Below are 13,131 nucleotides of genomic sequence, written 5' to 3' on the forward strand. Positions count from 1 at the left end.
CGGGCTGCACAGGCGAAGAGCTGCTGCACCGCTACACGCATCCCGCATACTCTGCTCCAGACGCGGTTTTGTTAACCCTCCGACTGTTAGACAAAAATGGTTGTGCGTGATTGTCGGAGGAGCGGCGTGGGGCACTATTTTAATGTTGTGAGCAAGGATAAAAAGATGTAAAGTGGCAAGCCGGAACAAGCCGCTTTTCGAGGCGTGGGCTGTCTGGTTTTAAAGGAACAGACCGGCAGAGGATGCGCTTTGACAAGTGCGCCTGTCAAGAGGAAGTTCACACACACACACACACACACACACACACACACACACACACACACACACACACACACACACACACACTCGCGTGTGGAAGAAAAAACGTATCCGAACTCAGTTTATCTTCCCCATTATTTACAATGTTTACTCTCACATAAAGTTATGATAAGAAAATCTGCACTCAGACAATCTGCATTTTCAATTAAAGCAGCAAATGAATGGAACAAGCCACCAAATCTGTCAGCACTGGGTTTATCATTTGGCAAATGTCTGTCACTACACAAATGGTATGCTGCTGAACTGCCCTGTTCCTTGGTCTATACTGATGTCCTGTTGCTTAAATCTGTCTTTTCTTACGTCTGTTTATACCAAACTGTTGATGTTCTGCATTTGTCTTGCTTTGTTGAACAGGCAAACTCTGCTTTTATTGTTGCCCATGTCAGTTTTTTATTGTTTGACACATCTGTGTTTTGCTTTTGTCTGACTGTGTTTTCCTTTCACTGTAACTGATATTATAACACAATGACTATTGTTTTAAACCTGTTTTGCTACCAATTTCACAACTGGCCAGATGGGATTAGATATGAAGAAGAGTCTTGTGGCTAATTCTGGCATACAGCAGCGTTTATTAATATGCACTGTCCCTGCGAAAATAAACAGAGTAAATAAAAATAAATAAATGCATGTGTGTCATCAGCTCTAACTCTTTGCAACGGCTTAAATAACACAAAATATGTTTAATTATCTTAAAATACTGTTGTTGTTGTTGTTGTTGTTGTTGTTGTTGTTGTTGTTGTTGTTGTTGTTGTTGTTAGGCTGTTACAGAAGTCAGTCTTTTTCAACATCTTTTTTGTATTGTATGTCTTTTTTTATATTTCAAATTGAGAGAGCCTTTTTATACTGTAGCCTAGTGGTTAATGTTGATGAATGTGGCCTACTGAGGCCAATCTTATTAGTTGGATAGCCTCATCCTGTACATTATAATTGACTTAGTCTGGCATCTCAACAGTATTTAAAAGGGCTCATTAGCCACATAGGCTTAGAATTGTACCACACTGTAGTAATAACTCAGACTGTCTCCACGCTGACCTGCTGTGAGGACTTAATGTGGTTACAATTTAGCATGTGATACATAATGGCAAGCTAAATCATCATCATATCATCATGCAGGAAAAGCGTACATTAATGTTTAACATTTAATTTAGATAACACAATCAACACCGTGCCCCAGTTTTGAGACTCTTGCACCAGTGAAACCCCATTCAATGAAAAACAAAAGAGGAAACAAGTGTATCCCTCCTTCACATCTCTGTGTGTGCAAGAGGAAATAATTAGTGGAACAATTTGACGACTGCAAGCAGTAACTTCAAAGTGTGTGCTCATTCCAAGTCATTTAAAGCCTTTAAAGGAGGATAGGGTTTTCTAAATTGCAGCTTTAAATCACTCGATTTAGTGAGTGATGCATTTGAGTTTGTTTTACAGCAAAGCAAAGCAAACATTACAATGTCAATGACTGCAGTCTGTCACATGCACTTTATGTGTGTAATATAAACACTATAAACACGGCAACTTCCACAGCAGTTCTGCTTTGTATGTTTTTAAACAAGAGAGGTGAAATCCCTTCTCTTCCAAAGTTTCTGAGAAAAATACAGTGTATTATATAGTAGTGAATGGTGATCCTGTTTGAATTGAGCCACAAATTAAATTCTGTTTGTCAATTTAAAAGATACATTTGCAGGTCAAGAAGGTTACAGTTTGTTGTTAGTGTTGTGTGAAACCACTCTGTGAACTATCGTTCGTCTCACACAATGTTTGCTCTGCTCGCTCACTAGCTTACTAGATAACTTATGTTCCACAAAACATGTAACATCGTTTCACCTGATGTGTTTTTATAAAATAGCGTTTCTTATCAGCCGGGAAGGGGACGAATGAGCAAGACCCTTTGCTCATTACATCAGGTAAAGAAATCAGAGAAATCACAGACACCGTAGCTTTGGGGCTGACTTTGAGGTTTGTAGTCTTTCTAATTACGTATTTTACTTTACGTTTGTTCATTAGCAAATGTTGGCATTATAAGTTCATGTTAGCGTTTATCTCAAAAGCACCACTGTGCCTCATTCCGCCTCTAAGAGCTGCTAGTAGACTTGTTTGTTTCTTTAGTTGAGCTGAAAAGAGTTTGCATGTTTTTCTTGCAGAATATCCCACTTGGTGAAAGAAGATTAGTTCTGCTTTTTAGCTTCAGAAAAATATCAAACAAAAGCCCATTTCACTTTAATGTTTTAAGCTTTATTTATCAAAGGTAGCTCTGCTGAGGGCAATGCCATACTTTTCAGTAAAGCCTCAGAGTTACACACATTTACACCTGTATAACCACAGTCTGATCGGTTGGCCACTGAGCAGCTCTCCAGCTCTCCAGGAGCAGTTGGGGGTTGAGGGCCTTGCTCAAGAGTATCTCAGCTGTGGTTATGTGGGAGGAGCAGGTGCTGCTCCTTTATGCTCCTTCCTTGTTGCTCATGTTAACATCTTGCTACCTTTGGTACAGTCATGTACATGCATGCCTACTGAATTATAATAAGAACAAAGGAAACTCTTCTTCTCAATAACTTAATTATACTTTTCATCCTTTTCTCTGTACTACTCCTCCATCTTCCCCATTGCTTTCATCCTCCTCATATTTTAAACCACTTAGTATCTCATTGATAATGGCGGTATCCCAAATGCCACATTAGCGTGTATGTGTGCACATGGACCATGTCAAATTCAATATTTTGTGTACATTTCATTATACAAAGAATGACTTAGGTTCACAAATGAGAAAGTTGGTTGAATGTTTGCTCACAATATTAATTATTATTATTATAAGTGTACTGTTATGAGGAAGGTCTAGTTTAATGCAAGGGAAAATACACATTTTAGTATATCTTTGATAAATGTCCTTGGATGCCCCGAGGAGGGCAACCACTACTGTTCCGTTCACTGAGTTGAGTGACGATTACATTTCTGGGTGATGTGAAAGGAAAGAATGGCGCAAGAGAGCATAGAAACCCTCTCAGCCATGCGGGAGAACCCACTCACTTAGAACGTAATGCTCAGTGAGCTGTGCACAACTTCAGTCGGGTCAAATGGAGAAGCAATGGCTGTCTGTGAACCCCAGCCTGACTTTAATTCAAACAGTATTCAGTCTATCTAGCAAACAAGCCAAGGAATGGTCTTTTAAAACTATAAAGACATCTTATTTCATTTTTTTTTTGAGTAAACAGGTTTCTTTCAGAATTTTAATTACAGCAGTTTTCACATGTTCACTGTATTATAAAATGTTCAGTCTCATACAATTCTATCTCTTATAATTTGCTTCTGGCTAATGTTATTTTATTAATCTGGTTGGTTGTAGAGGGAAGAGAGACACACACTAAGTTCTACACACTATAAAATGCAGGAGCACTCTCAAAGGTGTTGGAAACAGCCCAACCCTATATGAGATTGCTTTTGCTTTTATACATGGCGTATGATATTAGGGCTGTCTAACACTAACACAATATTGTCGACTAATTGATTAGTTGGTTAAATCCATAGATCTGAAAAACTGATTTTCTCTACAAAGAACCAAGCATAAGCACCACTTAAAATTGTGTGTTTGCTAGAGATGTGCTCAGAAGTACCTTGAAAATAATTCATTCAGTGTGAAGAGAAGCATTAAAAAATGACTTCTTGAAAAAAAACCTTGACTGAGAAAATGAGTTGGCTAAGAACACAACAACCGATTAGTCGACTAATTGACTAGGAGGCAGCCCTATTATAGCTATAGGCTCTCTATATAAATATAGCATGAAGACATTTGTACATTGCATGCTACAGGACTTAATTCAATGTATTAATATACCAGGAAAACGTTGCAGAAGTGACAGAAGGACCCTTAATTCTTTCCATTAGCCAGATGTAACTACTTAATAATAAAAGAAAGGTACACAATGCCTAACTTACCCTTTAAAAACATGCAAGAACAGATCTACAACCACTGAGTAAAGTCAACTCAGTTATCTTTAACTTGCACGTTATCATGCTTATGTTTATGTATGCATGCTAATGTATAAAATCAAGATAAATAAAAAACATAAAAATGCCGTATTAAACTAGCAATTAGCATGCATGTCATTTACATGCCTAATCACATTGCAAATCAATGTCATGCAAAATAATATATATGTATATTTTACTGAAATACATTATCTTTATCTCTACAAGTCAGGATAATCTGTGTCATATTAGCTTATTATTTTTCTGGCGCCTTATTTGACATGTTGCCAAAAATAATATTGAACTGCATTATACTAAAACTACTTCTTTGTGAGTGCACAGGCTCCTCGAGCATGTTTTGCAGGCTACTCTTACCACAAATGTCCTTACCATGAATGTCCTTCAGGTGGCGCCAGAGGCCTTGCTTGTGTGTGAAATGCACAGCATAGGATTTATATGCATGGGGTTTATCCCGTGTGCAGGCTGAAGTGGTCCTGCAGCGTGCCCTTCTGGGAAAAAGTCTTGTGGCACAGTGGGCATCGAAAAGGCTTGACCCCAGTGTGAACGCGTATGTGGCGGGTTAGGTAAGTCCTCTGGGAAAAGCCTTTCCCACAAACCAAACACAAGTACTGCCTGTGCTCCTTGAGGTGGCCCACATAGCTCTCCAGGTGCTGGAAGACTCTGTCACACTTCCTGCACAGGTATGGCCTCCGGATCAATACGCTGTCTGGATAATCTGTCAGCTCATCTCCAGACCAATGGCTGTTTAGCAGATTGAAGTCCATCACCTCTCCACATTCTTGCAGGTGAGCTGCCGGAAAGAGCATTTCTTCCTCTCCTCTTCGTTCTTCCTCTCCTTCTTCATCTTGGTTCGGGGAACTGTCTGCCAAATGTTTTTGTTGGGCAGAACTTCCTCTGGTTGTGGATGATATATGATCTCGGACAGCTGCAGGAGGGTGTAACTTACATCTCGGGACACCTGTTACATTGTGAACTTGATAGGATGGCTTGTTTTTGTGAACAGACTGGATGTCTCCACCTTCCTCTAACTCCATGGTATCAAACCAGGATGCTGCATCTTCAGATAATGCTATAACCACCCTCCTATCATCTCTGACCTTCCTGATTCCTTTACTAGCCATCTTGGTACCTTGGCTGAACCACGACTTGGACTTAATCACAACCGCCCCTCCTTCCTCGGTACTTGCTTCCTGGCTGCTGGGCTGGGCCGAATCCCTTTCCTGACGATTTTTTAAGCATGTACTTGGCAAGTTGCTGTCTGGCTGCTTGAGTTTCTTCTCATCTGAGTGTCTCTCCAGTTTCAAGAAAGCCAGTTCTGGACTGAGGTACTGGGAGATGGCCTGGGCACACTTCTCCACCACCTGACTCATCTGGAGTGCACTGGCTGCAGTCAGGTAGCTCACCAGCTCTTTCAGAGGGACCTAAAGTTATATTTTAATGGAAACCAAGGAAGAGAGTGAGTGAATAAATAATTAATAACAAAAACAACAGCTACAAGATTCAAACCAAACTTCCATGTGTACACTTAATACACATACAAAAACCAGAACTACAACCAGTGAGTACAATTGCCTCAGTCATCTTTAACTTTCATATCATATATATTGTTACACCCACTCTATGTTGTTGTATGTTTGTTCCTTAATTCTGATTTGGTACTGTTACTCTTGATGTTGTCTGGCACTCTATTTTGTCAGTGATGCCATCTTGATTGCACAGTACAAGAGGAAACCTACTGTAAAACAGTTAAGTTAGATGAATCGCTCTGTTTTTACTGTATATCTGTATTATGTGTGTGTATATATATATATATATATATATATATATATATATATATATATATTCAGAGAAGCAGTAGATTATACTGCACCTCCAAGAGGCCGGTGTAGCAGGAAAGGAGAAGTCTCTTGCCAATCTCCACACTGGACGCAACACCCACGCTTAGCTCGACCTTGCCTTCGTGGAGCAGGAATTGGTCGCGTAAGTAGTCTGAGGATGCTGCAAGCACCGCTCTGTGACCGTGGAAGTGTAGCGGCTGGACGGCGGCATCTTGTTGCCCCCCAAGGAGGAGTGTGATGTCGCAGAAGCGCTGCTCCTCTCTTAGAGTGTTGATTTTGCTGAGGATAGAGTCACCATAGGTGGGGAAACAAAACTGTAGGTTGTCATAGGAGCTCAGCATGGTCTGTGGAGTTAAAAAGAACATTTGGTGCACAGTTTGTTAGACGTTGAATACAGAGAAGCTTTTCTATTACTTCTACAGTAGCACAACAGTGTAAGTGCATTTTTTAAGTGTGATAAAAGCTGGTGAAACTACATACATAAGACCCAGTGATTTAGAGCCAAAATCCCCCATCCACACAACCTATACTCATTATCATGGGATAGTTTTGGTCTGCAATTAAGCAAAATCTATGCACCACTGTCACTAAAATACGAGATAGAGAGAACACACATGGCCCCACCTTTTATTTCCGGTGATGATGGATCCAGTGCAGTGAGAGTACGGTGAGTCTCTATTCGCCTGATAGATTCAATTATTGACAGAAAAAGAGACATTTATGGGGCACACATGTAAGAAGGATGAGATGCTCGTTCAGCCGCAAAGCAACGGGTATCCTAGTTTCCTCAGGCTTTCTGCTGAGGATCTTAAATGTAGCCATCAGTGTGTGTGTGTGTGTGTGTGTGTGTGTGTGTGTGTGTGTGTGTGTGTGTATGTGTGTTTGTTGCGCAGGAGCTTGTGAGCTAATTAACCTCTTCAGTACCGTTACTTCACCAGAATTTCTACCAAATAAAGTCCTTCACTCAGTGTGCAAGTATTTGCGTTTTCTTTGGGGACAACACACGGAATTGATAATGAAAGTGAATTATGTTTTATTAGCTGACAGTAGGTGCCAAATGTAAGTAGTCTCTCCTTTTTTTTCCAAAACTGTCACATAAATTGAAAATTCAGGTGTCCACATACTTTGAGCCATGCTGTGCATGTTAAACTTTCGTGTGTCTCAGAAGCTAGCCATTACAAATGATTTAAGTTACACTGTTCATGATCTTGCATAGTAATTGAACTATTATAAATTAGACAAATTTGAATATGAATGTACTTCATAACATTCAAATTGACATGAACATTAAACAAGCTAGTTAGCAACAAAGCTCAGATTATACAAACTTTCCATCAGTTATCATTAGGTATATTCAAAATCAAATTTTAAATGTCTTTTATTGTGTCAAATAAAGATTAAAGACAAACCATTGATGATGGGAATGGCCCCAAACTCCCCCTGACTTCAAATTTTGTTAGTAAACTATTTTAAGTTTGCAAAGAAATGGAAAACAATGTTGATGTTTTTTAAGTTTTGTAGGGACATACAGTACAACTGACATTTACATTCAGAGTTATGCATACAAACCAGTTCCCTTTTTGCAAAGAAACAAAGAAGAGTAAACAAACATGACATGTAAGACAGAAAACAATAGTTCTAACTGTACCAAGAAATGAAAAAATAAATCTATTGATATCTCTCCCTGCTGTTGATGTTACGTGACTTCCTTTATATGGATGACCCTCGTGCTGCAGCCAGGTTCTTATTATTCCTTTCTGGGCCTTGTTGGAAGCCTGTTTTCACACTGTATTTCATGTGAAGATCTCAAGTCTTGAAAATGTGAAATATCTTTGGTGAATTGTGAAATACACTTTCCAGTCTTCATTATGCACAATCAGTCCCAATGCTGTGGAGATGAGACTGAGGTCAGTGGTCCACAGGTACCTCCTGAAAACAAAGATATGTTGAGTCTAATCTACAATAACAGCATTTTCTGTTCGCCAAGAATGAGGAACAACTCTAAATGTTGAACACTGTCACACAAACAAACCTGCCGTTGCATACAAATTATACATTTATTGATTTAATCCAAAGGAGAAAGCATGTAAGGACAATAAACTTAGGGCTGCCATGCTATTTGGAGCTTTGCCAATAGTTTTTAGAGGATTTGGGTTTTGAACTTCTGAACTGTTCTAACATGTCCAAACACATACTGTTATCTGTTTTAAGAATACGTAGTTATAGCAGTTTTCCTGCCAAAAGGTGAATGACTACTATTTGCCTTATCAGAAATATTATCTGTCTACAAAAAATAGGAGACTGTTCATCCAGGTATTTCAGTCCAGCAAAATTTAGGACAAATGAGTTATGTGATGAGGTTACGAGTCTGCCAGTCACACCACCATGATAACCCCATGATTACACAATCACACCCGATCTCTGTTAATGGCTATCATAGCAAATGATATCTTGGACCTGTGTGCCATTTCACAATTTGGAGTTTTTAATGCAAACCATTTTGGGGGAAAATCTATAGAAAAATAAAATAAATCAGTCAATAATCATTTTACTTGGAAAAGATATAGAAAGAAGTTTATTTTAGAAATCCTGTTCATGTTATATTCAGTGATACCTGTCAAGACAGTTATAGTTGGTTTTTTTTACGGCTATTCATAACTATTAACTGTTATTATATAGCCTTAACATGTTATTTCTCCCTTATACATCACGCTTAGTACAGTGGTGGAGGAAATATTTAGTAGCAATGCATCAAAATACCCCAAGTAAAAGTCCTATTTTCAAAATTGAAGACCTACCTTTTAATATCAGCAAGAAGTGGGCACTGATATAAGTATAATAGGTCGACACATTATGCAGAATGGCTCCTGTAGGTGAAAGCCTATAATTTTGACTGTTATTGCATTATTATTATTATGAGTCTACTAGTGCTAGTAATGTTGTTGCTGGTGGTTTACATCTAAATGGTTACTGTGTATAATCACACCCTGAAAGTAAGTGTCAAAAAAGAAAAGGTAGTGAGGTAAAAAGTTACATTAAGAACTACTGCAGCACAAATGGAAGTAGGCTACTCACTATAGGCTAGTGAGTACAAGTACCTTAAAATTGTACTCATGTACAGGCATGTCTACAGTAAGCTACTTGAGTATTTTTTTTAACTTAGAATAAGAACAAGCAGACAATCAGCAAAAATAGATATTTATTCAAGACCACAGTGTGCAAATAATAAAAGTAAAAAACATAGCTAAACAATATATAATTAAATAATAAATGAAGTATAAAAAACAAACAAAAATAAACAATAACAACAACACTCACAACAGGGGGCACAGAAAACAATTCATGACAATATTTCAATGGGCTACTTAAGTTTGTTTTTATTCATCAAAATGTACAATCATAGTCAGACATACAAATACACAATTTCAGAGAGAAGAAAAACTCACATTAAGTATATACAAGACAAACATACATACAACACAAATCGACAAATTGAAATATAATACACAGTAAATCACACCACAAAAGGGATAAATTCTTTATACAATTAGAATAAATTGAGGATAAAATAAAAGGCCCAATATGAGTTCAAGGAATGTATCAAATACATTATTGGAACAGTCTATACATCTGTAACTTGTAAAAATGATCTACAATGGAAAGGGATTTGAGAAGTGACTTAAATTCCACCAAAAAAAGATGAAATGTATTAAGAGGATCTAATACTCTTTGCCTATGAATGACAAATGTCCCCAGTAAAATACTATTGTCATAGTAACATATTACGTCCTTTAACCCTCCTGTTGCCCTCAAATTTTTACGAACACAATTTATTCTAGGGGTCAATTTGACCGTAGCAGTTTAAACATGTGGAAATGATCATAATCAATTTGTGACTTAAGTAAAGTCGGGTACTTTATGTATTTATTTAACAAAATGAAATATATTACTGATGTTAAATTGCATGGAGGGATTTCTGTCTGTGTGTTTTAAAGGAAGTCTGTTATTTTAAGTGCTATTTTGTGTTATTTGTAATATCTGGAATGAAAGCAACGGCCGTTATCAAGGACAGCAGCATGAATTTGACCTCATATAATATTTGAATTGTAAAATAGACAATAATAGTAATAATAATGATTAAATCACCCAGATTATCAAATTGACCCAAAGGAACACGGATGTGACAAGTACATGTACGATAAGAACAATAAAAAAATATATAATCATGCCAATTTTTGTTTTTTGTTGAGTTGTCCCAATAAAATTAGGAAAAGTCATAAATATAAAGCAAAAAAAACAAAAAAAGATGTCGTTATTTAGAGATGTTACACATTAAATGGGGTCAAATGAACCCTAAGGAAAACAGGAGGGTTAAGAAACATTATGAGTGACCATGGGGCGGGCTACTTGAGGAAACACACATTCCAGCACAGGCGAGCCCGTTGACTGTTTCCGCTGTGGAACTGAAAGTGGACTCTCACCATACTAGAGAAGAAGATGCTTCCGTACCGTCAAACACGGAAGAACTCGAGACTTGAGTCGTCAGCGGGTCAAACCGTTTGCAGGCATCCTGCTCCGCCCTCACTACCACCACCACCATCATCATCATCCTCATCCTCTCACAGACAGTGTAGTACTATCATCGAGTCATTATGAGAAGACGTGATGGGCAGATATATAGGAGGGTGAGTCAGGGCGACGTTAAGAGTTGCGTTTTCCGCATAAAGCCAAGCGGCATGTCGGGCGAGCAACAATGAACTCGGGGAGAGTTACCGAGTGAAATGAACATAGTCCAGGCAAAGATGTGAAGACCGACGGAATGGCAGTTAACGGAGCAAACATAACTAAGTACTTCTGTTGACAGCTAACGTAAGCCATTAGAGTCTGTGTGGTTTTAGCTAGCTATCGCCGCGACCCCGTACGGTAACGTTGCCCTGGTAACACTGTGAAGGACTTCCAAGACGGGACGACCCGCGTTTGAGTCAGGAAAACTCAAGCAGCCACTGAAGATAAACAGAGTAAGTTGTGTGTGTGTGTGTGTGTGTGTGTGTGTGTGTGTGTGTGTGTGTGTGTGTGTGTGTGTGTGTGTGTGTGTGTGTGTGTGTTGAAGTTTGTGCAAACGAACACCAGTTACAGTTAGCTTAGCAAGTATGAGTTAATACTTATGTTGAATCAGCTGGTCTGTGATAGAGCTAAAGTTTGTGTATACCATGTATAATTTACTTTTGTTTATGTGGTTGACAGTTCAATAAATAAGAAAGTTTTGAACAAGATTCATAAATTGATCATCCTATCTGAGATGTGAAATATTGACCTGCTCAATAGCTGGTGTGATATTTCACTATAATGTAGGTGTATATATTTTATTAGACACACCTGTGTGAAGTCAGTGTAGAGTTATTATTCTCATGCAACAGCCCTGCAATAAATGCTACCGTCTTTGGAGGGTTTCTATTACAATATTGAATTTTTAAGGGCTGATACTGAAATCATTACAGTATTTATTTATTTAAAACATACCAAAAACAATAATAATAACAGTCATTATTATTAAATAATCATCAGTTTCCTGATTAGGCTACTAAGAGGACAAACTATGTTATGACAATGTAACTAAATGACCTCAAACACATCTGTGGCATTTGGGTACTGCAATGTCTTGTTATGCTGATACTTGTATTTGTTTGATAAGCCATTGTTGATCAATATAATGTCCCATAGTCTAAATCCAAAATGTTTTTGATAGGTGAGGTGTTGATTCAAACTCATGCTTACTTTGGAAGCTACAGTTTTGATGATGTGGAACTGTATCACATTATACCCCTTACTAAAATGAAGTAGTCTAGCATTATAGGCATAAGTATAATGGAATATGCATTGTACTTATGGGTATAATGCAATATGCTAGCATTATGCTCCTCTGTATAATGAAACACAAGTTGGATAAACACCTGAAGTGATGAGGTCTGGAGTTTGTTCATATGGTGCAAAAAAGGGGATTCCGTCATTCATTTATCAACACCTCTTTAAACCAGTTTGAACAAAAACCCTGAGCATTATAACCTTCATATAGGGAGGATTTATTGCAGGACTGTTCTATTAAAACAATTAAGTGCAGCAAATAAACTGGTAAATGAGTGTAAATTTACAGTAGACTGTTGATGTTACTTCCACATGATTTATAGATGCTTATCTGAGATAATTCATTTTACAAGCCAGGCTAGTTAATTCTCTTAAGAGCAGTCAAGTAATTTTCCAGTTCAAGCTTCATAATGACAATGTTGGCTCTGTTCTCTAGTTTTGACAATGGACACAGTGTTATTTTGAATGTGAGTCATCTTCAACCAACATTACTAATATAGATTCTTGAATTGACTGTTTACCATGGTAAGAACAGAGGAAGCAGATATAGTATTAACTTAACATTTATCACACAAGGCTATATTGAGTGTTGTATTTAGGGTTACACATGCTATACAAAGTGTACTGTTGTGTAGATGTTTTGATGTTTTAAAAAAAAAAACCAAGTACATATGTTCCTGTTTTTGTTTGATGTTTTCATTTTAAGTAGGCAGTGTTGATTCATTATGGTTCTTGTCAAAGCACTTGAGCCGATTTAGCATTTTTGTTTAGGTCTTTACTGGAAGAACATTATCAGTGACAGACATATAGACAGTAATGGGGAAAGTACATTATTCTTGCAAGTTTAATCCAGGTCACAAAAACTGTACTGTCAACTGCTGAAATAGAGAGCAAACAGAACAGCAAAGTTACAGCTGCACATTTTTCCATGTAACATTTTTTTTCAACATGATGTTCAATGCAATCTTATTAGCAGCAGATCTTAAAGATACTTGCCACTAGATCTGAACCTAAAAGAATGAAAACATCCCACAGTGTGGTGTGGGTGATTAAATGAAATGTGACATTGCTCCGTGTTTCCTGGAGCCTTGATTCATTTAGATTTGAAAGAAGCTGACTTCATCATGGGTGGCTA

At 37.8% G+C, this 13,131-nt stretch overlaps 2 protein-coding genes across 2 annotated transcripts in view; one reads left to right on the forward strand and one right to left on the reverse strand.

Moving 5' to 3' along the window:
* Window positions 1–4,742: 4,742 nt before the first annotated feature.
* Window positions 4,743–10,749, reverse strand: LOC310958966 (zinc finger and BTB domain-containing protein 6-like; the record flags this gene model as incomplete). The annotated part of the gene is made up of 3 exons (XM_083930129.1): window positions 4,743–5,717; window positions 6,167–6,478; window positions 10,621–10,749. The coding sequence occupies 3 exons, from the start codon at window positions 10,747–10,749 to the stop codon at window positions 4,743–4,745; spliced, it is 1,416 nt and encodes a 471-aa protein (XP_083786255.1).
* The window catches only part of jak2a (Janus kinase 2a), a 29,067-nt gene continuing 26,620 nt past the window's right edge, over window positions 10,685–13,131 (forward strand). Inside the window, exon 1 of the mRNA XM_083929212.1 lies at window positions 10,685–11,152. The gene's annotated coding sequence lies outside the window, so the exon portion shown is untranslated. The remainder of the gene's footprint in view (window positions 11,153–13,131) is intronic.

This window comes from Echiichthys vipera (genome assembly GCF_963691815.1).
Source record: "Echiichthys vipera genome assembly, chromosome: 16".
Classification (NCBI taxonomy): Eukaryota; Metazoa; Chordata; class Actinopteri; order Perciformes; family Trachinidae; genus Echiichthys; species Echiichthys vipera.